We start from the raw sequence: 27,533 nt of genomic DNA on the forward strand, positions 1-27,533 counted from the left end.
ATAATTTGTACTCTTGGTACGTTTTGTATATGTTGAAGCTAATACTTTTACTCAAGTAAAAATATGAATGCAGGACTTTCCTTGGAGTATTTCTACTCTGTTGTATTGCTGGGAGTACTTCTCCCACCTCTGGAAAGAACTGTTGGTCACTTTAACTGTAAACTCAACAAATCCTTCTTAAAGCAATTTCAAATGAAGTGATGGGAGACAAAGTCCTCTGTCTGTGCAAAAATTTACTCCAAAGTGCAGCTTATAAGGTAACATGAGGCTTCAGCGATCTCAGTTCGACAAATCCAGTGCATATCTCAAGAAGCGTCTGTGTTTTCAGAATGAAATTCCCTCTTGTTACCGTCCCTCCACTAAAGCTCAGCGAAGAAACATCGTCTGTCAAAACACAGAGAACAGTTAGTACTAAAAAGACAGAAGCTTCTGATAACTTGGGCTCACTCGGGATCACTGGGGCTGTATGTTTACGCAGAATGAGGACAGTGGATTTAGTCAGACATCACACACAACGATATCGCTTTAGGAAGGGGTCTCTTTGTGGCCGGGAGACAGGAGGAATATTTACTGTGAGCAAAAACAGTTTGAATGTACATCTCAGCATGTGAGCAGAACGTGGATCCGTCAGGGTGCATTCATAGTGCACTGGAGCCAGTAGGTGCAGGTTCAGTGGGGGTCCAGATGCAAATTTTTGCCAAGGGCCACCAATGTTTTTAATGACGTACGGTATGTGTGGCATCAAACTCTTTTGCGACAGACTATTACCGGTGACACTGTTTTCATACTCATTTTCATGCCTAGGCTTGTCAATAGATGCCAGATTTTTATTGTTTTTATCAACATGGTATGTTTGAATTTTGGCTTGATTGCAGCTTCTGAAACTGAAACATTGTGAAATCACAGTATAGTGCTGTACAAGGTTTATATCTGATTCATCATTAAAATGCGAGAGACTTACAAGCTTATTTTCATAGCTGTGTGGCTTATACATTACTTGAATGCTTGGTTTGTATCGTGGCTCAAAAAGAGGACAGCATCCTTTAAGGAGACAGTGTCCACCTCATTCTGAGACCCAGGAAAGATAAAACCGGCCCTGTTGTCCTCTCAGTCTTATCCAAAAGATAGAGTATCTGTCCATTAAAATCTCACTAGAGTGTGTCTGTCACCCAGCATATAGCTTATCATCTGTGAGAGTGTTTAATCGTACCCCTGTCTCCGAGCTGAGCTAAACATAGGTGTCTGCTCCTAAAATAATCGCCACTCTGGAGTTTGTGCTGCAGGAGCATTTCAATAATTAATTCCGGCTCTTTTTTCTCTCTCTTACTCAAAGACATGCACATGCTCGCCCAGCAGATCACGTGTTGTCCTTACAAACAGCGTGCTCCCACATTTTCAGATATGCCACAGCTGTCTGAGGTCTTCCAAACGTCGCACTTGTCCACTTTAAAAAGAGGCCTCAGAACCCCTCGATTTGACCTAAATCATCCGGTTGCCTCTCTCTTGCACTTGTGCCGGCTTGTGAAAGAAGCAGCCTGCTGTGGCCCTGGGCTGGGCTCAGGCTGGCCGTCCTCTGGGCTCCTCAGAACAAACGGCGCGTCACGTGGCTGCCGCGGATTATGCCTGCATTTGCATCTGCTGAGCCTGAATATGTGAGTTTGTGTGTGAATGAGCAGGAAAGAAAAGGGAAGGAACTGAAGGGTTGTCAGTGTGTGGGGTCAAAGGCAGCTTCAGCACCTGTTTGGCCTTGAGGCACAGGGTTTACATAATGTGTTGGGGTAAGGAATGGTGTTTGGGACAGGTGTGCAGCTGGAATTCAGAAACAACCCTCTGCAGCTGGCTTGGTCACACCTTGGTTCCTGGCTGTCCTGTGTATCGCAAAGGGTCGACTGGGACCATGCAGACTAGTGGTGTTATACAAGGAAAACCAATTTTTTCAGGGGCTTTAAACCGCCCAGCTGAAGATGATGTCATGTACTCTTTTCAAAGAGCAGTTTTCATGTATGTTAATATATTTGAGTGCACTCTATATATAATCCTGCTTTCATGTGGAACTGTACTGAAATGTCAAAACAATGATGCTATTTCAAGAAATTAAATATTCCACTTATGTTCAGTATTTAAAGGAGCACCCCTGTGGCTTAGTATGCAAAAGATTTTTAATTGCTTAATTGCTGCAGCAGAGGTGGAGATGTCCTTCTTTTCGTGCTGAGTATAGGTCAAAATCCACAAACATCAAATCCTACAACACCCATAATGCATCTCAATGGCATGTTTTGTCAGACTCTCCCTGACTTGTAATTGTGCACAGCGTTCAAGCTGTGCACCCCCAGTTCTTCACGCAGGCGTTCTGTTACTTATTTGAAGTCTCAAACTGAATTGAGGCACCCTGGTGACATGATCAGAGCCGTCAGAGCGCCTTTGATAAGCACGCTTTTTGATAAAGAAAAGATTAGGATGTATCACATTTTCATGCACTTTTTCTGTCCTTTTTTTCCCTCTATCCTAAGTATATAAAACTAAAGAACTAACATGCTTCTAAGCCCTTAGGACCACCTCACCCTTCTCTGCATACCCCTGCTATTCCTGTCCTCCCCCATGGGGCTGGATGCTTGATCTGCTCTGGAGAAACAAACTGGAGTGTAGGTCTGAACCAAGCACCACATCAGAAACAAGTTAAAAGTAAAAGTATTGGCCTGGATACGTCCTCTTTGGTCTCCGTGGGATTACTCGCTCCTCAGAAGCGTCAAATCACTCTGCCTGTCAGGGGCATCTGTTCCCTCACTTATCATTCCTTTTTGCTCTGCATATCCCTCACCTTGAAAATGATTGAAATGAAGCCTTTAAATGCGTTTCCAAGGGAGGGTTTGCTGATTGTACACTCTCTTTTTCAGCCTCACAGGGATGGTTTACAGTGCAGAGAGTGGGAATAATATACCCCTCCTTTCATCTTAGTTGCATGTGTTCAGTGAGCCGAGGGTTTCAGAGAACATTGGCCCTTCAGTTTCAATCTCCTGCCTCCTCTTTGTCTCTGTTTGGCTCTGTCGTATGTTTGACCTTCTCTCCTCTCAGCAGGTTTGAGTCTGATTGTGTGCCATAGCTGAACTGGCAACAAACCTGCAACCACAGCAAACAACTGGAGGTGAACGGTAATGAACTCATGTCCTCTGTGAAAAGCACACTGTGAGCGCTGAGGCAGGAAGACTCTACTCCAACTGTGCGCCGGGTAGGAAACACTGCGAAACATCTCATTGGCACCGCTGCAGCTCAGGATCGCCCATTTGCCCAGTATCCAATTTTGCTGAGAGAGGCCATTGAGTCTCAACTTGTCTGAGTTTTTTTTTTTTAAAAGAGTCAGCTCAGAGATAAGGAGGAACCGGTCACAGGCACGCTGACGGGCGCTAATCAGCTAGGACACAGATGTGGGAAATATCAGACTGTCTGTTCCTGGACCAGGACCTGCACTGTGTCACTCGGCAGACAGACCAGACAGCACCTACGTGTGAAATAGATGATCTCAGTCTCTCTCAAGAGGGCCAGCGGAAGGGGGGAGGAACTGATAATATACAGTCTCTTAATTAGTCATCATGAATTCAACAACGGCATGTCACTCTGGATCGTGAGGAATTCAGATGCCGTTTTTCAGCTCTGCTTGTCTCTCTCAGTAGGCCTAACTTGTCATGAAGCCAGCAGTCTTCTTAAGGGAAAGCTGATCCGCCGGAGCCACGTCTCAGCCTCTTCCTTTGCCTAACAAATTCCTACAAGTCACTCACTCTGAAAGAGGGCATTGTGATTCAAGCAAGCACTGCTCCTACTCCTCTTGTGGAGAAGGGGAAAAAGGAAGTGGGAGTGCATGTGCCCCTGTGGACTGCCTTACCACTTGGCCAAAAGCTTTCCCGCCTGGCCTGCTGTGGTTGCCCATAGAGAAAGAAATGCTGCCTTAAAGTGCTGCTTGTAAAACATACAACTTGAAGTAAAGCTACGCAGAAGGCCGGCGTATGCTTGAAACAAACTATGCCGCATCTAAATCTGAAAGTGTTTATATCTGTTCCAAATAACGACACTTGAGTAATATGCAAATTACCATAATTTTTTAAAACTCCAGTTGCTGCTTGATGATGGGTGTCAGTTTCTGAAAATGACAACAAAAATGCCGGAAAGGTGTTTGGGGTGGGAGTTTCACTCTATTTTGTAATCTTGCAAGCACTCAATCTGAGGCTTGCTGACATGCCTTCAATTGTAAGTAATTTGAAAGTTTTTTTTAGCCATGGATGTGACTTGTCGTCCATGTTGACATAAAAGCAAAAAAACCCAGTAGTTGTTTTTTTTTCATGGCACAAACCTTGAAACAAAAATCTGCATCAGACATTCAGAAAATAGAAATTCAGTTTGTTAGTTGAAGCCTTTTGCTTTTCATCAGACAAAAGTTGCTAAATATTTACATAGCTAAAAAGGCTAAAGTGTCTCGAGTGCTTGCTAGTTGCTGTTTACTAGTTGTTTGAGGAATAATTTTACATCAACTGTTCAAGGGAGACAGATTTGAAGAGATTATGCTGAAACAATATTCAATTTACGTTACATTTGGATATTCACTGTCAATGTCAGCCTTTCTATCAGCTTTTTGTCTCGACGTCATCTGTCAAGTGGGGACATTTCCCACAACACGTGAAGGGGGCGCGGGGCGGGGGCGGGGCTATGCAGATGAGGAGCCGTTGACTGAATAGATGCGCTCAGCGTCTGCGAGCGGAGCGGGACACTTGCTGTGGAGGGAAGAGACAGGAGACGCGGAGAAAGTGGACGCCGCTGCGGTCAGACAAAACAGATCACTTTCACTCGAACCACAGCGTCGCAACATGGCTTCAAAGTGCCCCAAGTGTGACAAGACGGTGTATTTCGGTAAGTGATGGCCGCTTTATTTGGTCTCACCTTTTGAAATGACTTTTGGGTCATGATCCCGCTCGTCAGCCAAACCATACCTCTGACAGGAGATCGATCTGTTTGGGACAACGTGTTCCACGGCGTTTGTAATTTTTGTAGTGCCTTATTTTACAAATGACATGAATATTGTGCTTATTCAGATGCAAAGCAGTTAGCGCTCATTCATTGAAAACATACACGTTTCACACAACTAGAGTTCAGCTGTGTTGAGTTACAGAATTTACATTCACTAAAAATGCCTACTTTTTAAACGAAGTTCTGAATGTAGAACATTTTATGCGCTTTTGGTTGCTTCTCTGTTTGGAACAATGTCTACAGCTCACAGTGTGATTGTGAGGTGTGTTTGACATCAGCCTAATGCTGGATCCATAAAATTCAATGCTGCTTTAGGCTTTTTGTTCAGGGGTGAGACAAATGGGTAAACCCTTTCTACTTTCCCCAAAAGATTTTCTCACGTGAGTAAAGTTCACAGCACTCCTCAGATTAGGCAGTTTTTTAGGGAATGAGTTGCTGGCAATGTAAATGATTCACAGAGACAAACTTTGGGAACACAAAAAGCTGGAGAGGCAAAATGATCAATGTAAACAAAAGCTCCAAGAGCAAATATTTCACAAATTCATACTTTCTGTAACATGTGAAGTTCTTTCGACGTACGTGGGAGAAAGCATGCCCCGTCTGCTTTAAATTCACAAAACTGGATCAACGATTTAGCATATTTTGATTCAGATCTGTGCCATTTTTGATTTGTTGTGTTTGGTAAACATCCAAGCGTGGCAGTTGGCTTTCGGAGGGCTGCTGATGGAAGCCCTTGCCAAGAGTGCAAAAAAAAAAAAAAGCCATATGCTGAGATTGCCCACTCACAGAGGAGCACGGCAACATCATGCTGCGTCAGTGGGATGAAAACCTGTAAACATGCATCTTTCGCATCCTTGAAAACAAAACACTCATTTGGGTGAAGAGCTTTGAGTCGCCCTTAGCCCCTGCGAGGATGATGGCATCTCATGTTGACTATAACAGATGTTTACAGTGAGAGAAGAGCAAAGCGGGGGATTAAAGGAGCTCAGGTTGTGAAGATAAACAAAAATTGCCATTGCTGCTTTGAGTCTGGAAATCACACATGATGTGCACCCTGCTCAGTTTATTTTTAGGGAACGTGCTGCTGACCCGATGAACCCTGAGTAATCCTGTGTTTATGTTTTGGCCGCATGCTGGGAACAAAAAAAAAATGCGCTCTTCTGTGCTGATCTTTTCTGCACTTCGCGGCACACATCAGAGCTGTCACAGGGGTCAAAATCAATTATGTGAGTGGATGGAAGTCCTCTTACGTAACAGGGGTGGCAGCAAACCTCACTGCTCATCCTATGGGTCCCGAGAGGCACTGTGGCATGGAAAAACATCCGCGCAAATAAGATTCATCCCCCTCAAATACAAATTTTCTGCACGTCTGAGTGTTCATTTGTGTCGTAGCCTTAATTTGCTGCAGTGAGTGAGTCACAGCTCCTCTGTGATGTATGTTGATTTTTTTTTTTATGTAACATACCGAGATCCATCCTGCCGGAGTTATTTTTGGTTGGGGTGTGTCTTAATGGGTGGTGGGCGCCTCGGGCTGAGTCGAGTGTTAAGGATGATGAACGGCTGCTAGGAACCGGCAGGGGTGGAACCAGCTGCACACGTCAAACCAGGGAGGATGGAGAAAGTGAGGGGAGGTGTTAATGGTGAATTTAAAAGTTCCAGCCATTGCACGAAAGCTATAATGAGGCATGGGAGAGGTCAGGGTGGGAGGAAGGCTCGGCCTGTGCTGCTGCCCACGGCCCGAAGCACTAACATGATGTCAGTGAGGGATTTCAGATGCTGTAGAATGAGCTCAGCAGCTCCACCCACATGCATCCTCCGCTCAGCCACTTGGCTCTCCAGAGACGCAAGAAATCCTGTGCTGAGGTGAATTTTCAGGTCTGCAGAACAGTTAAAGTGGGTGTAAAGTGGAAAAAAGCCTGCTTATGATCTACAGAAAGACATGTGTTATTGATAGAGAAAATTGTCTATTTCCAGTCCCATTTTGCTCCCTCTCTTTTTTTTCTTCTTCTTCTTGTGGTTGTTTGCCATGTAGAGCAGTGATTGGCCCACCCAGCAGTTACCCACCTGGTCCTCCAACTGGTGTATTGGATTTAGCAGGCAAAGGCATTTGACACTTGCCTCTCCTCCTCGTTGCTCCTGCAGAAGAGCGTCATTTAACGCGGTGGTGGTGAGCCACAGTCTGCCAGTGAAATTCTTTTGGGTTTTGGAGGAAGTGTCTTTTATTATTTTCCGTTCGTTACTTTAGTGGACAGCTGTTTTACGGTGGCGACGGTTCAGTTTCATCGCCGCTAAAAGCAAATGTTGACTGTTGCTTGTGAAGTTTCTGCAACCTTGAGGGCAGGAAGCTTTTTGCCTGCGTTTAAAGAATGTGAATGTCTTGCGTTGTAATCGTAGGGTTGGCTGATTTCAAATTCCCAGCGTCCACATTGTGGCCTCACATCTGTTAGTTCCTGTGGTTCAGAGATGCTTAGAATACACCGGAGACTATTTGCTAACATGTGACCAGGCCCAGTGGAAATACAATGTTAGCGTGCCATTGAGTCCATGCAGGACACAGCACAGCATGGCTCACTAAGTCTCCCAGCTCCAGACCCAAATTCAACTCTTGTGCCTGACAAACGGGTGCAATGCATCTTTGTGCAGCTAAGTGAATAAACGAGAACTTAATGGGAACTAATGGTGCTCTGCTGTGAGTTTTCTCTCTTTCACTCACCAGTTCCTCTGGCTCTCTCTCCTCTTCTTCAATCACTCTCTCCTACCGCCGGCCCAGAATTCCTCTTCCCCTGATTTAGCTACAAGGGCCGGGGGAAATGGGGTGAGATGGCTCGCCTTTATTTAAACGGAGACTCTCAAAGTGCCTCATGCATTATAATGAGAAGTGACATCTCTATTCACACAAAGCTCTTTCTGTCTCTGTGCACGTTTGTCCTTCCCAGCGAGGCGGAATACCTTCGTCCTCTCGGCCTGGCGATACGTTTCCCACACACCTCTTTTTTATCCTGCTTTTGCCCCAAACATCCACACAATACCCTTTTTTCTTCCCCTCTTTTCTGTCACCGCTAGAGTACCCTGTTTTCCACTCGGCTGCCCAGTGGGCTGTGTGAATGTGCCCTGTCAGTTATGTAACATCATTTCTTGAGTCGTTGCCTCCTGCTTGTTGCCATTGCATAACCTGCAAGCTACTGTGCACCAGTCAATGAGGGTCCTCTTCTCTGCCTTTTTGAGGCACAAATATGATCCCGTAATGGAGATGGCATTTAGCTTGGTGCTGAAAGTGAGGCCGCCCCCTCCACCCCTCCTGCAACACAGGTGAAACCTTTCCACCTTGGAGCTGAATGACCTGTTATATAACAGAGACATTTATGAACAATGTTGTCTGTAGTTCATTCAAATGACTCCCTTAAAAGTTATTATCCTTAAAATTTTCATGATATCAAATCTCATTTTTGATGTTTTTATGCATTTTATTAGCAATGAACAGTCGTTTTTTTGGCATCTATACGCAGGGAGCTTGACACGCTTTCAATAAAGGCTGAAGACTGGCCTCAAAAGTTTTTACTGGAACCATAAACGCAGCAAATTCAATGATAGAGCTGACAGAATCAGCAACAAGAATGAAAACTGGATTCACGACACGCATAGACTAACACTGAAGGTGCAAGAACATGCAGTTTGTCAAGGTCGAGAGCATAATCTTAAATTGCAGTTAGCTACGATTCTAAACACTAATTTTCAAACTAAAATCTTCACTTACCGTCTGGCTTCATGACTCCATACCCGGACTGAGACCAGTGGAAAAAGGAGAAGGAAAGACTGGAGAGAGATGACAGAGTTCTGGGCTCAGTCAGAGTCTGCCTTGGACTGCACATTGCTTGTAAACTTACAGCTGTACCATCAGCACACTGTGGCAAAAACGATAGAACATTGATAGATAGTGATAGAACATTTTTTTTAGCCGATCACTTTGAAAGGGAACCTCTCCGCTTGACCTTGTCATGTAGACATGAACAATTGCATTACGCCACTTTACAAGACTCAGATGATTTCACTCAAAGCAGTCGAAGCATCTGCATTTTATGCCGCTGTCATATGATGCCTACCCCTCGGGGGCTAATTATCCAGTTACCAAAGTCTAGGACTGAAGATGCCATGCAAGAGATACAGCCCCGCTTCCTCGTTTGAAGACATGGTCCACTACTCTGCAAGCTAGTCATGCAGACTGGATCTGTTTGAAGTCCCTGTAGCCGGGACGCAGTGTCCTGACGGGTTAGGGATGAGGTGCAGTTGGGGCAAGCAGTCCCAGGGGTGCGGGGAGGGTGAACAAGTCACCGATGCAGGGAGCTGTGGTGCGGCGGTTTGCCCGCGGCTCCTCTGGCCAGCGCAGACAGGATGCGAGTTAACTGCAGCCCATTTACGTCAGCCAGCAGGATTCACGAGGTCGGCCTGTTTTATTCACAGAGGGAGGGGGGGAGAAAGCCCGGGAGGAAACCTCGCCTCGGCTGAGGCGACAGACGACCTCCACAGCTAAGTTTTGCCACGGGGTTGCATCAGCCACAGGGAGAGACGGATCCGAATGCGTGTTTCCTAGTGGTTCTTCAGCATCGGTCCCCACCCTGCACAGCCAGTGTGAGCGCCACAGAGAGCTGCAGGCATACACCAACACACCGACCCTGAACAAATCAATCCTCATGTTCAACACACCACTGATGGGTCAACTCATTTTCAGCTCAGGATGGTCTTTTAAAACTCTTTTTGGGTTTTGGACTCTCAGTCAGACTAACCAAAGGATCTGAAGTCACTGAAGTCACCATGAGCAAATTTGACATTTTATGGACAAAACAATTACCTGATAAATAGAAAGTAAGCATCAGGTGAACTGATGATGAAACTAATCTTTAGTTGTAGACCTAATATCAAGTAAAATAGACATTAAACAACATACATTATAGGAAATGAGCACAAATTGTTCCGGCATGCTGAAAACACAGTCAAAGTCATTTCCCGTGGTGATGCCGAATGCCCCAGTGTGCCCGACTGAATGGCGATTGTCTTGAAGTTAAGGAAAAGGTCACAAGTCCTTGAGGGTGTTTGTACTCCAGAGAAGAGAATAGTAAGAGGATGCAGAGAAGGAAACACAGGCTGCTTGTTTTTTCCTCTCTGACATTTCTCTTGAGGTGTGTTGGGTGTTGGGAGATGTGGGTTTCTTGATACCGAATGTACCTCCCATGTTTAGGTCTTGCTTTGCCTTTCGGGCCCCCAGTCAGTCAGTCAGTCAGTCAGTTCGTCAGGTGCATGGTGTTTATTAGGACGTGCAGTTATCACACTGCTGTGACAACGGCCAAAAAAAGAAAAACACCCGCGTGGACTCAGCTGTCACTGATAGATGAAGTGATGAGAAAGACGATGGTGAGTGTGTGTATGTGTGTGTTTGTGCGTGTGTGTGTGTTTTGGACGGGTTGATTGTAGAAAGAGCTGAACAGATGGGTCCACGTTACCAGAGGGTGCAACAGAACAGAGTCCAGCCAACCGTGATTTAGAGATATTTACAATAACATCGGTTACATCATGAACATTACGCAGAGTCTTGTTCAGAAGCCCGTCATATGATGTCTGTTTAAAATAAATCCACTCGTACATTTTTATACGGCAATGAGGTCTTCGACGATTAGCATTTCCCCTCACGCTGTGTTGCATCTATATGCGCGTCCCTTAAAGCCGTCACAACCAGAAACGACAGCCGTTCCATTACTTGCTGATTTTATGTCCTCCTGCGGTTCGCCAAGCAGCGGACGTGGCGTCATCCTCCTTGTCAAATGAATTAGATTTCCCCCCGTTGCACCCTGATCGAAGTATTGAGCGGCGAGAGAGCGTCCATGTGAGATTTCAAAGCGCAACCCCCTGGCGGACATTCCTGCCACGTTGCATGCTGGGAGTTCAGCTGTGTAAATGTTGTTCAGCACTTGCACTCGGGTTGTTTATCTGTTGTGACTTTTTAGGCTTTAAGTAAGTAAGAGGGAGGGAGGATGGATTTCCTCCTGATCCCGGGTGAGTCTCAGCCCGTCGTCAGCTCTGGTGTTTGGGCGCAGCTGCCCTGTAACTGTCCACAATTAAGCAACCATAATTGAGTCATTTGGAGAAAATGGGCCGCTAATGATTCCCCTCTGAAGTCTCCTTGGTAAAGTTCTGTTGCTTGCTGTTTTGTCCGGGTACAGTGTGTTTGCAGACCATTTGCTGCAGTCCGGCTCCCATGCTGCTCCTCTTCCAGACCGTCTGTACGTGGAGCATAATTGGTTTCACTCTTAATATGATCTGAAGTGTAAGTGAATCATGCAACAGCACAAATAAAATCAAATTAGAAGCCGCTTGAAGTTGTCCGATGCACCTCAGCCTTGGCAAACCGAAGAGATACTTTCACCCACTGGAATATCACGAGCCATTCGTTTCCAATGATACTGAATCTATTTGATATTCAGTTGCTGTTTTTATCTTTTGCATTAGATGTCTTATGACTCCAGTTTCCCAGGAATAAAGTTAGGCCCAATTGAAGATTTCTGTTGAAGACCACAACTGCCCCCATCTAATGCTTTTTCGTTGGCTCTTTCTTTTATTTCATGGACAATATATCATTAGAAAAAAAGAAAAAGCCTAGTTTTTCAAAATATAATCTGATCAAGTGAAACTGTCTCCCATCAGTAATGGTCTTTTACTGATGTTCATAGTGTGCCTATATGTTTGCATGTAGCCATGACATCCATTATAGCGGAACCCAGTGCTAAGTGTGAATATGTCTGACCTTATTAAATAAGGAAGCATGAGCTGTTCACAGTTTAAATGCGTTTTCCATTTATTGAGGCATAAGCACATAAATCACTTACTCATGCCTTGAGTATTGAGTGGTAAAAAGTACTGTGTTTACATGAAATGTTGCCCCTTAATTTCATGCCAGTGGTAGCGCTAATGCTGTCGTAATGCCATTTTTGTTGGGCATCAAGTCAATTTTTTACTTCTTTTTTTTTTTTTGCACTTGAGTCTGTTTGGTAATTTCCTGGCTCTGAATCAACCTAACTGTGCAGAGGTGGGTGCAGTGCACAGTTTCAGGCACTCGTTTCCACATGAAATTCGTGCTTCTTCACAAACGCAAGCTCTAACAGCAGTTTTTGTGTCTTACAGTGACACACAGACACACTTGCAAGTACGTTCAGCAACATCGGTGAAACCAAGCTCTTGTAAACGCCGAGGCTGAATCAGTGAGGAGAGGAGTCCGCAGCAGGCTGAGTGATTTAAAGCATATTGACAATGCAATCAGAGAAGCCAACCGCGGACTGAAGAGCTTAGACCAGGAATTTTCAAATGAAGTTAAGCAGCTTACAGCCGTGCAGGTATCATATGGTTTTGGTGATGACCCCTGACTGGCACTGTTTCCGCCTTTTCTCATGCTCTCGACTGGAGCTCAGTGTTCCTGCAGCAACATCGTCTGTCAGCCAGCACTTAATATGAATAATGAGCGTTTATTTTTACTTCAATTTTTTTTTTTTTTTTCCAGAGACACAACGTGATTTTAGTAATGACGTCCCACAAATTCAGAAGGCTGTCTGGACCTCTGCAGCGAGCACATCAACATCCAACGCAGGCCCAGATATTTTACCATAAATCACGTTACACACTTTTACATTTTGAACACCTCCCAAGCAGCAGCCACCACAAGTTAAACCACTACAGCTGTATTCAGCTGTGAACTTCAGCCTATTCGGTCAGAATTTATACATCTACCGGGCAGCATCCGGATAACAGTTAGGACAGGTTCAACAAGTTTCACTCATACTCATTTTATTTCCATAGTTATTTATTCTACAAGAAGCAGGCTTGGCTGTGTTGACCGCATCAAACAGGCTACTTCAACGTTAGATCTGGAATCAGTAATGATCAGCATATTCCTGCAGTTAGGACCGGGGATGATGTTACGACAGCACAGTCGGCTACTCGCCGGGCTGATGAAGTGCTCCCACTATTTCTCGCCGATGTTTTTCTTTTTTGACTTGGTCATGGTTCTGCCTAGAGGAGACGTTGAACGGGCAGGGGTACTGTTGCCACGGCTCAACGAACTTTTCCTCTCTGTTGTTGTCCCACCTGACCGCCGCAACCTCAGCATCCCTCCTCCTCCTCCTCTTCGCCATGGTTACCTGACCTCTGTAGAAAGCACCTGATTGGTAAACGCTCAGGAACATGGGAGATGTCACCGTGTCAAGACAAAAAAAATTCTGCTAGTCTTTTCGATGGGGTGTCGTGGGGTTATTTATCACCTACGCGGGTAAAGACGCCCGATTGTCATTGACGATTGGCCACGACAAAATCACCTCTGAATCAGGCTAGATTTGTATAGTCTGATCCAGACATAAAGTTCTGCATTATAATGTTAGAGGAGGTGGGCTTTGTCTCAGGTGAGATGGCTCTGAGAAAACCCTGGAATTGCATAATTAGAGATTTCTCCCAGTAGGTTTACAGCAAAAACAGAGACAAATGTCAGGTGAGATGTACTACAAGTGTTCAGTGATTTTCCCAAAACAGTCTCACTGTTTCCATTCAATCACAGGGGAACCCTTTGTTGTGTGAGGGAAATTGCAGGCTGTCGTGAGAGAATTGGCTGAAAAGGATTTGGCACATCCTCATCAATGTTGACAGTGTGTATGTGAATATCCGGAGAGACTTCCCTGTCAACAGGAGCTTGTTTGTTTACACAACTGGGTGCATTTACCCTCAGGTTGTTGAGGTAAGAGGAAGACTTGGTGGCATTTCAGTCGCCTCATTTGTGCCCACACGTTTACTATTTTGGGAGACGAAGAACTGTCTGAATCAGTCGTTTGGCGCAGCCGTTACATAATTTTTATTCCTCGGTTTGCTTTATTTATTCAAAACATTTTCAGCTTTGCGTGCATGTAAAATATCAACCTAAATACATATTTTTTGGCGTTATTCCAGCACCCGGTACTTTATAAAGGATAAGAAGGATAGAGGCTCGCTTGGAGCTGGGGGTATAAACATCTGGGCCAGAAGCAGATCCCCTCCACCTCCCCCACTCTATAACTCCCGCAACACATAATACAGACAGACAGGCTCACCCCTCTTACAATAACAACTGCCCTTTAAAACAGGGAGCTGTTAAACAGTGAACTTTGTCACTGCTCACAGACAAGACTCACATACAGGAATGAGGACGTACTCTGACGTCTGTTTCCATTCATGTGCTGACCCTTCAAATCTGTCTGGAAGTGTGTTTGTGGTCATGAGTCAATCAATGACATAAACACACATACACACATACACTAAATATGCAGCACCGAGGACACACTGGTGGTATTTTTAACACTTTAGAGGTGTCAGGAGGTAAATCACACACACACACATCCTCTGAAGACAGGTTAAGCCCCTGCTGGCTGCTCTTTACACATCGTATGAAGGTGTTGGTGACAATTCTCTAATTTAAAAGAGACAAGAAAAGGTCAAATTTACTGAAGAGGTTGGCCAACGCTGAAAGTCTCACGCACAAACGCTGTAAACAGGTTAATATGTCTTCTCATGGTGGTGTTTTATGAGAACTGAAACACTGAAAGCGGTTGCAGCGTCTGTTGAAATGTAGGAACCAAAAGCAGCTGAAACAAAATGTTTCAAACACTGCAGACAGTTGAATTGTCAGTTTGTACAGTGTGTAAGAGATGAAAGCAGCTGAACTGTCAACTTCAAAGTCAGAGGTCCACGCAGCTCAAATGAGAGTACATGTCCCGCCTGCGAAAGCAGTTGAACATGCACTAAAAGCAGTCAAACAGTCCAATTTCCTTTGGTCTGCAGTGTTAGCAGCTGAAGCGTTTGTGGACGTGTTAGAGCTGAAAGCAGTTGAAGTGAGCGTAATTGCTATTTTTTGGAGCATTTGAAAATTCAAGCCACATCCACATTAATGTTTTCGTTCTAATGTGCACAATTTTTGCTACGTGTAAGCCTAGCAAATGATGATGCAGGCATCTCATCAGTCATGACAAGTCCTTCCCTGATACCTCACGTCACCCTCTTCTGGGTATATAGATCTAAGAGCCTTGAATACCAGCAGTTAATTCAACATGGATAATGAGTTACAGGCGTTGCTGACTTTGTTGCCTATGCTAGCAGCTGCTGTGCAGTTACAATCTGCATTTAATCATGCTACTTCTGCCTACATGCGCAGGAGGCAAACACCAGCATGTGCATGCCCAGTGCATGTGAATAGTCATGTGAAATGTGTTTTCAGGGGTGTTCGTCGGGATGGAGATTATTTCTGATATGGTGCTGGAAGTTGTTTCAGTTTTAAAATGCCGTTTTAACTGGTGTGAACGTAGCCTTAGCTTCGACTCCACTGCAGGAAGATGAATTGTCAGTTTGTATTCAAACACTGAAAGCAGTTGAACTGAAGCGCAAGAGCTGAAAGCAAGTGAACTGTCAGTTTAAGAGTAAGATATGGAAGCGGTTGAAGTGTCAGTACATGTATGTGAAAGCCACTGAACTGTCATTGTAACTGAGTGTCAGCTGGTATGTGAGCAGCAGGTTAGACAGCCATTTCTTCTTTAACTCTGGCGGTTTGTTGTCTGGTGGTTTGTGGCTATTCTCTGATTTAAGAGCAGGTTATTGATTTTAATCGACTTCTGCCCTAAATAACAGTATCTTTAATAGTGATTTAACATTTCCGGCGGTTTGCTGGATCCAAGTCAGCATTCCTCTGCTCTCAAGTGTTGATGGGAGGTCTCCCCCTCCCTCACCCCGCACCCCATCCCCAGCTATTCTTCAAGGCCTTGTTGTTGGCCATTTGTCTTACTGTTGGAATTGACAGGGGAACTGATTGGAGAGTAAACAGAAACCTCTGCAAAGAAAACTTGAATCCTGAGAAGCATTTTCTGCACCCATGACATAATTTCTTATTGAAGGAATTGAATTAATTTTTTAATATTTCTCCAGATGTGTTGGTATTGAAGCTTAAAGTGTGGCTTGGAAATGTCTGTCATAGGTCAGAAAAATCACTTTCCTACTTGAACTTTGGCCGTTCTTTTAATGAAATTGAATGTTTTTTGATGCAAGAAGCTACTAAATTCATGTTGTCCTTTTTGTCCATTTATCTATTTAGTAATAGTTTACTTCTAGTTTTGTATTAAAATTTTCCTGTGTTTTTGGCCAAATAAGCTCTTTGCATTCCATGCTTCTCAAAAACTGACTCAAATCTCTTATGTCTGATTTGCTTCCTGACGCTGACGCAGGAATTTGACAGCACTTTTACAGGTTATATGATACATATAGGAAAGCAGCGAGAGAGAGAGAGGAAGTGCAGGAGGAAGTAATTGTCTGCATGTCTGCACATACATGCTGTGTATGTGTGCATATGTTTGTGTGTGTGTGTTTTTGACTGAGGGTATGTAGGAAACAGCCTCCAGTATCCGGCTATTTGTGCCCTGCCTTGATAAGAGAAGGTGTTTCCTCTGGTGCCTGAACGACTCCTTGGGGCCCATTGTGTGCAAGCAGCAGGGATTTATTATTGGAAGTGGTATAATTAGGGTCCCTTGCATGTCTGGAGGGGCGGTCGGTCTAGGAGAAAGGAGAAAAAGGGGACGGAAATGGGGTCGAAGGGCCGTCTGCAGCAGGATGGGTATACTGTAAACTGGGGGATGGGTGTGTGTATGTTTGGAGGGGTAACACAAAGGATCTGGGTTGGATGGGGGCACCCCCCGCTGCTCCAGCTGGACTGGGACTCACGCCACTGTCTGTCTATCCCACAATGACATCATCACTGCATCCTGTGTGGTACACAGGCATTCCCAGTATCCTCCACCCCCAAGCACTCCGTTGGCACGGTGACAGGATTTCCCAGAGGGCACATCAGCCCAGATTTACAGTACAAGCTCATCATTATTGTGGAGAGTGAAGCAATGAGGGACGTCATTCCTCTCTGCGACGACTGATCGAACAGCACATTATTACAAAGTACAAAGCCCGACACAATCGATGGAGAAAATAAAGGCTGTTGTTTGCAGTAATGTATATAAATGCTGCTTTATGTGAATGCTGGCGCTCACCCCCCGTCCCTCTGTCCCTGTCTTTTGTCTTTTATGTGCAGCTGAAAAGGTGTCATCGCTGGGGAAGGACTGGCACAAGTTGTGTCTCAAGTGTGACCGCTGCAACAAGCTGCTGAACGCCGGAGGCCACGCTGAGGTCAGTAAGACACCGCCAGTACCAGCACAGTGCTGTCCCCTCACTGCTGACAATATATCTCTTAACAAACTGAGAAATTTGTAAAAACAGTCAGAAATCTGTTTCTAGTGCTGCAACTAACAGTGGAGGAAAGTAAGAAGTTAAAGTTTTGAGGGATTTGCACGCCATTTGAGTAATTCCATTTCAATATGTATCGAAATATGTCCTTTCCACTCTCCTACTATATATATATTTATATATAAATAAAACTACCAAGGGTTCTGTAAACATTGGTACATGTCAGCTCCACTTGACAGTTAAATTAAGAATATTAAAATAATTCCTGCACGTCAATGCATCAGCTATAACATTACAAAGATATATGCATGATAAATATAACATTCTTGGTGCCATTCTGCATAATTTTAAGTACATTTTCAGTCTAATGCTTATTTACTTGGACTTTAAATGCAGTTTTATTATACTGTGGATTTTTTTTTACCACAGTGAAAAGATCACAATATGTCTTCCATCACTGGCAACTAACAATTATTGTAATAAATTGTAAATATGATTCTGATTTTTTTGGATGAATCGATTAGCTGTTAAGTCCAAACGTTGTGGGAAATGGTGGAAATGGCCATCACAGTTTCCCAGGGTGACGTCCTGCTGTGGCTTGTTATATCCGACCAACAGTCCAAAACCCACAGAGATTTATTTTACACTGATTCACAGGTTCAGCTTCTTGCTTAAAGGCACTCCAGCAGGAGTTTAAACACGGTCAGTCTGCCTATTTAAATAAACTGTGGAATCTTCGACCTTCAATATATGGGCTTTAACTCTGCAACTGGGTCACTGTGGGCTCTTCCTAGCCTGTATAGCTGCGTGCATGGAGCACGTCACTAAACATGGCCTGGGGTAGGAGTTCACTTCCCGCTGCGGCCACTCATGCTAACATTATATGCACTCAGTGACGCTGTGAAGCGCTGTGGCTAAAAGTCTCCAACAAATGGCTCCTCTGAATTGACTTAATGGGCTTTTCTCTGTGAATGCAGGTTCTATTTTAGGTAGTCATGTTGGTTTTCTTTCTAGAATAGTGTTGATCACACGGGGTCAGAGGCCAACAAGCTCCCTGCTATTGTTTCTGTGCAGTTCATCGACTGTTGTGAAATCTAACAGGAGGAAGCCCGTGCTGCCTGCGCATGTATTGACTTATTAGAAATATTTGGTTCTAGACTCTCAGTAGTGAAGGGTCAACACACAGGGATAGTTTGTGAACCTAGAGCTGGCAACCTAGCAGCTAACACAGCTAACACAGCATCTGTTCTGAGCTTCTTTCCATTAATACTGCTGCAACTCAGCTACTAGACTAAGCAACGGCAGCAAAAGTCAGCACAATTGAGATGGTTTGCTATTGATTAATGGTGGTGATTAATGTGTTAGACTTCACCAAAGCTGAACTTCACATCTGCAAGCAAATCCAATGATGAAATTTCAGTTTTAAAAGCTGATTTGACTGGGCCGTTCAACTGGCAGATGGTCTTTCAAGTGTTTTTCAGTGGGTACAGATGAAGTTCTTTCTTTTGATTTCACAGAACGTGTGCGTTTTGTGCAGGAAATTGCCTGTCTTGTTGTGTGTCTGGTTGCATCTGTCAATATGAGTCGTCCTTGTGGGACTTTTAACCCCTTAGCCTTACAGGATGAATTGCCTTTTTCGAGTCTCTGTTACATAATCACACTGCAGTGTCACGTCTCAACATTGAGCGAGCTGCTCACTATCTGGCACCTTCACCCTGGGGTTTTCTTATCGTGCCCTTTTTCTTTTTCCTTTTAAGACCCAGCCAACAATTCTGTTCTCACCCTCTCGCTCACTGTATGTGGGTGAATATCACACACAGACACAGACACACACACACTCTCCTGCTCCTTTCTCCATACAAAAAGGATGTGATCTCAGCAGCTTTTGTACACAAGGGCAATTTCCCTGCAGACCTCAAAGGATGCTGCTCTGCTGTTTAATCTCTGCATGATTACAGTAATGTAGTCACACAATCTCTCTGAGGCCGGCGCTCTCTCGGCCCTCCATCCACCTCTGCCCCTCCACCCTCTCTGTCTGTGGACAGCATCCAAATCCCGCCCTGGGCTGCAGCGCTGTGCCATGAGCTGGACTTTAGTAGGCGAAAACTCAATACTCGATCCTCGTCATGGAAACAGAGTGAGGCTGAGGAACATTATATATTTATATAATATATATACAAAATATATGACATACACACACACACACACACACACATACACATATATAGCATGTCAATACAGGCCTGACGTGCAAAAGGTTCTGACCTTTGAAGCAATACTGCTGGTTTTTAAAAGGAATCTGTGTTGTCTGTGGGGCAAAGGAGGGCAGCAGCTTCCGGAGGCGTACCCCTAAACTGTCTCAGAGTCATAACTTTGCCAAATTACAATGCACACAACAACTTTTCCCCCACTTTGACTTGAAAATGAAGTGCTCATGAAGAAAATAACATTAGGCTGAAAGCTCCAGAACAGCTAAGAAATGGACCTTGAGGTGAGATTGTTTGCTGTTTTCAAGATCAGGAATGAGCTTTAAAGCTCATTGAAAAGATCGTAGAGCTATGGGAAAAAAATTACTAGTTATTTCTGTCTAAATATAGAAACCACAATTTTTTTTGTATGTTTATTTATATCTAAATATATAAAAAACTAGCCCTTTGTTCCTTAGCTTGATGCTAACACATAATGCGAATTACCATTAACACGCTAACAGAAATTAGCATTTTGGCTTCGATAATATTATCTTTTAATATCTTTGCCTGCCAGGTAAGGGCCATATATAGTATGTGTGTGTTGTGTGTGTTGTGTGTATTGTGTGTGTATGTCAGTCAATCAAATTGATGTTCTGTATTTCTGCGGACCACAGTGAAGACTAGAACTGCAAATAGCTAATGCAGAATGACTTTACAGGGTGCAGACTTGTCAAAAAATCAAACAATTATAGGTGGGGAAAACATTGCTCAGATACAGTAACTCACTGTCTCCATGGCAACATCACAGTTTCTGTTTTTATCACAAAGCTTAATGGAACCAAACAAAAACAGAATTTCATAAATGGAAATGAGAAAAAAAAAACGTTTTTATTGGTCTTGTACTCACGGAGCAAACTCCCTCCACCGATGAAGACTGTGGCATGATGAGATCTTTGTGTTTGTTTTACATGGTGGCATTAATAAGGAATTAAATACGCATGCCATCCTGTGGCCTCTGTTCATTCATCTACTGATATTGTTGGACATATAGGATAAAAACCCAATTCAAGTTTGAGTTTCATTAATCTGGAACAGATGTTTCCAAGATGGGGGTCAGGACAGATAAATCTGAGGGGGGGTCACAAGATTATGTCGATGTTATGAGTGCAACATGGTCGGAATCGTGATGGACTGTTTTTAAAGAAATGATTAAAACGTCTACTTTCTTTAATCCATGCATTTTTGCACTTAGATTGCCCATCATGCAACAGAATCAGGTGTGTTGTGCTCAGATTCAAGAGTCTTTATTGTCATTGAACATGTCAATGAAATTTTCATTGCAACCCCCATGTTAGGAACAGATAGTAAGAAAGATGGGAAGATTAGAAAGAATAAAATTAAGATAACAATAAAATTAAATAAACATGCAGTAAAAATATTCAGGGTGGCTAATGTAGCCTCGAGCAGAGATGAGGATCAGGCTACAGAGGTCTGCTGACGTCACATCGTTCAAACTCCACAGCCCTAGATTTTTCTCAGTTTAAAACTCGTCTTCTTCAGGCCCAACCAACGCTGACTCGAGTGACATCACTGGACGTAATTACTCAGATTTCATGCCTGTTTCCCCTTACTGCATAATTTAACTTCTTCAGGCCTCTAAAAAAAATCCTTCAAATGATACAGTCAGAGAAGGAAAAACTACCCTCAGGTGGAGCTGCCCAGCCTAAGGCCATAGCCTGTAAACAGTGCTTTGTTTAAGGGGTCACAAGCCAAAAACGTTGGTAACCGCTGTCCTAAGAGCATGAACAGTACCACAGTTAAAGCTTTTGTGCACAGAGCTCAAGAAAGAGGAGGATGAGGAAGGGAGCAGGCCAGGAGAGAAAAGAAAGGGGACAAGATGGAGAAGACAGATTTCAGTGTCAGGATGTGGGACATTAACTGATGGGAAGAGAGTGGGCTGTGCAGGGATGGATAATCCATTTTTAGGGTCCCACTGCCTCTTGACGTCTCGCGGTCAGAGCCGCAGCGATACTGTACAGCTGACTGTTAACAGACAAGCCGATTCGCTTGACAATGAAGCCCTGTGTGTCCTGTCCTGAGAAAGTCATCAGAGCTTAGTCACAGCTTGGCATCGGTGCCCAAACCCTCACGGATCTCATAAATGTCCAACAGGAAGTGTGAAAGGAGTGCGAGGCTGCTTTAACAGTAGCTGATCCTGTCACGGGTAATGCATTATTAAAGGTGAGAGGACAGTCCTTTTTTCTGCCACGCCGTCTTCTGAGCAGAAGGAGCTCATGTGGCGAAAGAAGAAGGGATTTTCGGTAGTGTGTCCCCTTTCCCGTCCACCCAGGGCCTGGCGTCTTGCCTGTGGCATTCACTTGTTTCTTTTCTTCTATGGGCATTGGGCTCTGGACCAGTGGACACCCTGGCCCTCAGCCCTGATCCCCTACCCAAGCTGATCACATGCTCCCGCAATGACCGCCACATTCCCAGCATGCATCAGCAGCAGGCCATCTATGTCTTAGACTGGCTTCTCCACCCCTCAGATGGCAGACGGTCATGGGTGTACAGACACGTAGGATGCACTGAAGTGTGGCGCTGAATTCATCAACAAAGTCCTATTTCTGGGATAGAGCCGGTGTCATTATTATGTGTTGAGATGGAAAAAAAGGGCTCATCTCCGTTTTTGGACACAATCTCTCCATCTCCTCCTCCTCCACCCACGAAAAAAAAGATCAAAACCAAAATATGTGATGTCAGAGAAATGCGTGAAAAATCTGACTTCTCCTCATATGTCATGGCTGCATTTTCCCATCTGCATCATCGGTTTTCTTTTAATCCTTCCATGCCTGTTGAGTCAGTTGCTCTTATCTGTATGTCATGTTTTTTTCTGTCTCTCAACAGCATGATGGAAGGCCTTACTGCCACAAACCGTGCTATGCTGCCCTCTTTGGGCCAAAAGGTAAAGTACACATTTTATACTACCGCCCTCTCGGCCAGGTCTCTGTTCGAAAAGAGGTTTTAATCACAGCGAGGCGTTTACCTGGTCAAATACAGGACAATGACTTTATAGTATGGAGGCCTAAACATGACTTATTCAACAATCAATAGACAGGTAAATACTTCAGCAAAATGCTGAAATTAATTTATAAATGGGTCATTTTTTTTCATCAATAAAAGCTGAAGTGCAAAGGTGAATAAATAAAATGCATAGATTACTGTTAATCAGGCATTAAATAAATGTCTTTAATTAATTTTAACATGATCTACACACACACACATACATTCATACAGTAATTTACTGGTAGACCTGCTGCCAGATATATATTATTATGTCATTATATTATTGTAAGAATATTTAATTATCAAATTATTATGTTTTGTTTATTAATTCGTTTTATTTAGTATTTATTGATTTATTTACCCAATAAATCATTTTCAGTCTTCCACAGTGTTGGCGCTTTCAGACTATTTAGATATCAGAGGAGTCATTAATAATATTTTAGATATAATATTATATTTGCAGATCTTGATGCCATACATCATATTATTATTTCCTCCTCTTTGGTTGTAGTTACTGACTGCCCCCCCCCTCCACTCTCGTACCTTTTTCAGGTGTGAACATTGGTGGAGCCGGCTCTTACGTGTACGATACTCCGGCCAACAACAACCCGTCTCCCACTAGTGTGGATTCAGCCCCTAAAGCTGAGGAGAAGCGAGTGTTTGCACCCAAGGCACCGTCAAAAGGTGAATAAGAAACATGGGCGTGCATTCCCGCTGTACGTACTGCGTGCACTGTTGATTTGACTGGGGAAAACAGCTCCTCGATAGGGGTGTTTGTCCTTAAGATTTTGGTGTTTTCAAGAAGCTGTTGGCCCGAAGGAGAGGTGCTGCTTACTCAGTGATAAGAAGGCTGATACACAAGTCTTCTGGGACTTCAGGAGGATTTTCTCAGACGTGTTTGATAGGGTGTGTGTTCTGGGAAATCCCTGTCAGCAGGAACAAAAGGGTGTTTTTCCTTCAATTTATCTTTGCTGTGCAGTTTTCAGTTAGTCGCCGTTTTCCACCCACTTGGCGGGTGACGCCAGAAAACTCAACAATAATTTAGGATGATTTTTGTTAGCTTTCTGGATCTAAATCCTTTAAATGTGTGGGAGCTTCAATTTGGAACAGCTTATCAGATGACGTGAGATCTTCTGAATGTTTTAATTTTTAAAAACTGGTATAAAAAATTCACTTGATCAAGGAGAGAGGAGACGGCTGAATGTCTTCATTGTTTTAGTACAATTTGTATAATGCATGATAGTAATGCATAACATGTATCCACAACTTTCAGCCAGTGATGTAGCAGGACCACTACAGAGATAACTGCCTTTTAACTTTTCGTGCTTTTCTCCTGTCATGCTTCAGTTTTGTGCAGAACTTTTGCTTTATGTGCTGTTTACGTGGGACTGAACCTGCCTCTTGGCTCCACCTGCAGTTCCCAGCTCAGCACTACATGTAGAGTACATCCATCGAGTCCCATGATTGGCTGTTATAAGAGGGAGTGAATGAAGTGTTTTAACTTGGCAACCAGAATATCTCAATTGGCAAAATTAGCCTCATTACTCAGTAATTCCCTCTTGAAACATATAAAAGCTGTTTAGCACTTGGCTCAATATTATTTTTATACCCGTACATTATTAGTACATTGGATTTTACACCCAACTGGAAAGATTATTGGTTGCTCATTGAACCGTTTCCCTTGCCATACCTCTTCAGTTTTTCCAGCTTCCAGCATTGTAATGTGTCTGTAATGTGTCAGCAGCTGGCAGCATCACCACTTTTTCCGGAGAGGCCAACTTGTGTCCCCGCTGCAACAAGAAGGTGTACTTCGGTGAGTAATTCCCCACTTCTAGGAAGCAAGATGAGGGAGAAGGTGTGAACCTGCAAAGTGGTTGCCATGGTGTCTCACAGGTGTGTGTATGTGTGTCATAATAGCTGAGAAGGTGACATCACTGGGTAAGGACTGGCATCGACCCTGCCTGCGCTGCGAGAGGTGCAGCAAGACTCTGGCTCCTGGCAGCCACGCAGAGGTGAGAACGAGAGGGTGGAAGTAATGAAGAGAAGAAAAGACGAACGTGACGGAGAGAAAGACCAGTGGAAATGCAGAGAAAGACAAATGCAAACGAAATGCTGTGACAGACACTCAGCTTTATTCATATAGCACCTTTCACACAAAAAAACAAACAATATGTTTTACCATTGAGATCACACTGATGATGTGTCACTGGACTGCATTAAATTGAGACGCCAAAATTTATATATGGTGTATCACGTTTGACGTCACGAACACGCCAGAAAACAGGAACAGAAAACAGCAGCGTGGACGCAGGTGAAAACATTATGGTGGTTACTTTTTTTATGCCTTTTATGAGAGACCATCGCACTGGGAAATGAGCGTGTCCACCTTGGCGTCATCTGACCGAAGTGAATGGGTGTTTCTGGGGTGAAAGAGGCTAACCCCTGCTTTGTAAAGATAGGTGTTATGGCAGGGCTGTTGGAATGGACTCCATTAGATTGCGCAGGTGTACCTAATAAAGTGGCCACTGAGTGTATCGTGCTTGTTTAGAAAACAAATGAGGGAGTGCTTCTTGTTATTAATCACCATCATGAACTGACTGCACACTGGTCTTCCTCAGGATCACATGAGAATTGTCACAACCATATCCAGCTTACACCTGCAGGCAATACTTCACAAATAAAGGTGCACAGATAAAAGTAAACATGTGTGGAAGTAAATTCTTTTAAAATCATAAGTCACCAATACCAGAAACAAAAGTATAAAGTACACAAACAAAATGAATCTTTATCCTCGTAGCCTTTTTTACTGTTGTGTCTTGGCTTGCTTTGACTTTTTTGTGACATAAAAATAACACTCTTATTGTGTTGATGTTTGTATTTTTCTTGCATTCCAGCACGACGGCCAGCCTTACTGCCACAAACCATGCTATGCTGTCCTCTTCGGGCCCAAAGGTAACCGCTAGGGGGTGCTGTCAACCCACCAATTATCAGCCACACTTGAAACAGAATGTCGTATTGCTCAAGAGTCGTTTCATCATAACGTTGTGCACAACGCAGCAGATTCTTGAGTCCGTGCAGGAAATGTTTTGCAACCTCTCCTGCTCGTGCTGCACCTTCTCTTGCCCTCTCTGTTAACCCCCGACAACCCGCTGCTGTCCCTGTGGTTTTTCCAGGCGTGAACACTGGTGGCGTGGGCAGCTACATCTATGACAAGGAGCCCAGCGCAGTGACCCAGCCTTGAACCTTTGTCCCCTCAGCCTCATCCCTCGTCTCGACACAACACTGACCATCAACCACAGTATTATCTGAAGCCTTTTTCTCTTCCCCACCTGTGCGTTCATACCTGAGACAACCAGCCTTCTGCTCCACATTCCTTTCTCCTTTATCCCGACCCACTCCTGGCAGATTTAGCACCACGAGGAATGATTTCAAATTGCGTAGACGTGTGTTGTATGTTTTTGCTGCGGGAGAGCCCTCAGCACAAGCACATCCAGCATTCCCACATGGTTGTTACATACACCAATCAAATGATTTCAGACAAATATTTTGCCATGTTTACACATTTCCACATGTATGGGAACACATTAAATGTCACCAAAAGAAAGTACGAAGGTCTTATATTTCAATTTTGTACCCTGAAAACTGCGATTGAGGTTGTCTGTTTTGAGGTGATGTATGTTTAAAGAAGAAAGCGGGATGGAACGTGATTCTCAGGTGTGGAACGGTGCATTGTGGGAAGAGGTGCAGCGCGTTGATTGTGGCGTGTTGACAGCCGGAGGTATTTCACCTCGGCGGCTGGTGCACGCACAGGTGGTGCTCAGGAGCACATTGCCAATAAATCCGTATTTCACAAATGCCATATTTACAGTTTGGCTGCCTGACAACATTCCTTATGTGAAAAAAACTGACTGTTTTAAAACAAAAGTCCGAACATATTGTAAAAAGGTGGAAAGGGGCGACTGTTACATGAACACATCCATGAGGCTGTATTGAGTCGACATGAATTCATTTTACTTTTCAGCATATGTAATAACCTTTTTTATGTAAAAACCAGTATAATAAGATACGATGGGCTAATAAATAACACAAATGTCTTGAACTGGCTGTTACACATGATGCTATTTTAAAATGAGGCAGAATGATGGGGAAGTTTTGGGAGGGGAGGGGAGAAACATGTATTTATTACTTTAATTCGAGGCCTTTAAATTTCATCAGACATTGTACTACTACCCTTTAGGGACCGATTATGAAGGAGGTGAAACAAGGCAACAGAAGCTGTAAAAATCACTACGACCAGATTTTTATTGTTATTTTCAGACAAATAACCCTGCTGTTATTTTCCGACAGGTGACGCTCTATTTGAAGTATTATATTGTTTGCCATTAGCAGAAACGGTAGTTTAGCTTGTAGAATCAAAGACGAGACACTGCAGACAAGTCATTCTGTAAGAATGTGCATCCTAGTATTATTGTATGACTGTTACTGTGTTTGTTTATGACCTGTTGTACAACGTAGGGCTCCATAGACACTGCAGGGCTCACTGTTTGTAGAAATAAAACGCTGCACTTCAGCCCTGCTGCATTTGTCTTTTTAATTCCCTCGAATAAATATTTCAACAACTCTTCATCTGTGTTACTACAATTATTGTTTGACAGATTTAAAAACTCTTCTGTTCATGGATTGCAATAAAGAAACACTCCATGTTGTGTGTCTTTGTGGCTTTGTCGTCTAATTAATTAAGTTATTTGTTTAGGAATTTATAAGAAGCATTTACAGAGCTGCGTCTGCACTTTGCACAACATAAACTACTTCAGATTAGAGGCCACCAGCAAAGTCAGGGGAAGCTAATGTGTCGCCCTCCCTGTGGGCTGGTCAGCAGTACAAAGCAGTGAATGTGAAATGTCATAACTAAAGCAGAGCAAGCGAGCTTTCCCTGAATGAATCACTGGGTTTATTAATCTCAGTCTTTAAGTGTCATAACTGTAGTGC

At 43.8% G+C, this 27,533-nt stretch overlaps 1 protein-coding gene across 2 annotated transcripts; it reads left to right on the forward strand.

The window, feature by feature from the left end:
* Window positions 1-4,753: 4,753 nt before the first annotated feature.
* Window positions 4,754-27,235, forward strand: crip2 (cysteine-rich protein 2). 2 transcript variants are annotated; one of them, XM_041954658.1, is made up of 8 exons: window positions 4,754-4,896; window positions 17,141-17,235; window positions 22,386-22,443; window positions 23,097-23,228; window positions 24,286-24,357; window positions 24,462-24,556; window positions 25,439-25,496; window positions 25,718-27,235. In XM_041954658.1, the coding sequence occupies exons 1-8, from the start codon at window positions 4,854-4,856 to the stop codon at window positions 25,783-25,785; spliced, it is 621 nt and encodes a 206-aa protein (XP_041810592.1). In that variant the 5' UTR covers window positions 4,754-4,853; the 3' UTR covers window positions 25,786-27,235. The 2 variants fall into 2 exon arrangements, with proteins under 2 accessions (XP_041810592.1, XP_041810593.1); XM_041954659.1 differs by having other exon boundaries at window positions 24,289-24,357.
* The last annotated feature ends 298 nt before the right edge of the window (window positions 27,236-27,533 follow it).

The sequence above is a fragment of the Chelmon rostratus genome, chromosome 15 (genome assembly GCF_017976325.1).
Source record: "Chelmon rostratus isolate fCheRos1 chromosome 15, fCheRos1.pri, whole genome shotgun sequence".
Lineage (NCBI taxonomy): Eukaryota > Metazoa > Chordata > Actinopteri > Chaetodontiformes > Chaetodontidae > Chelmon > Chelmon rostratus.

Bases quoted from the DNA above. Each gene is read 5' to 3' on its own strand.
- crip2 (XM_041954658.1), top strand. From the start codon at position 4,854: ATGGCTTCAAAGTGCCCCAAGTGTGACAAGACGGTGTATTTCG. The intron at 22,444-23,096 runs GTAAAGTACACA...TACCTTTTTCAG, and splicing joins TGCCCTCTTTGGGCCAAAAG to GTGTGAACATTGGTGGAGCC. The intron at 24,557-25,438 runs GTGAGAACGAGA...CTTGCATTCCAG, and splicing joins CTCCTGGCAGCCACGCAGAG to CACGACGGCCAGCCTTACTG.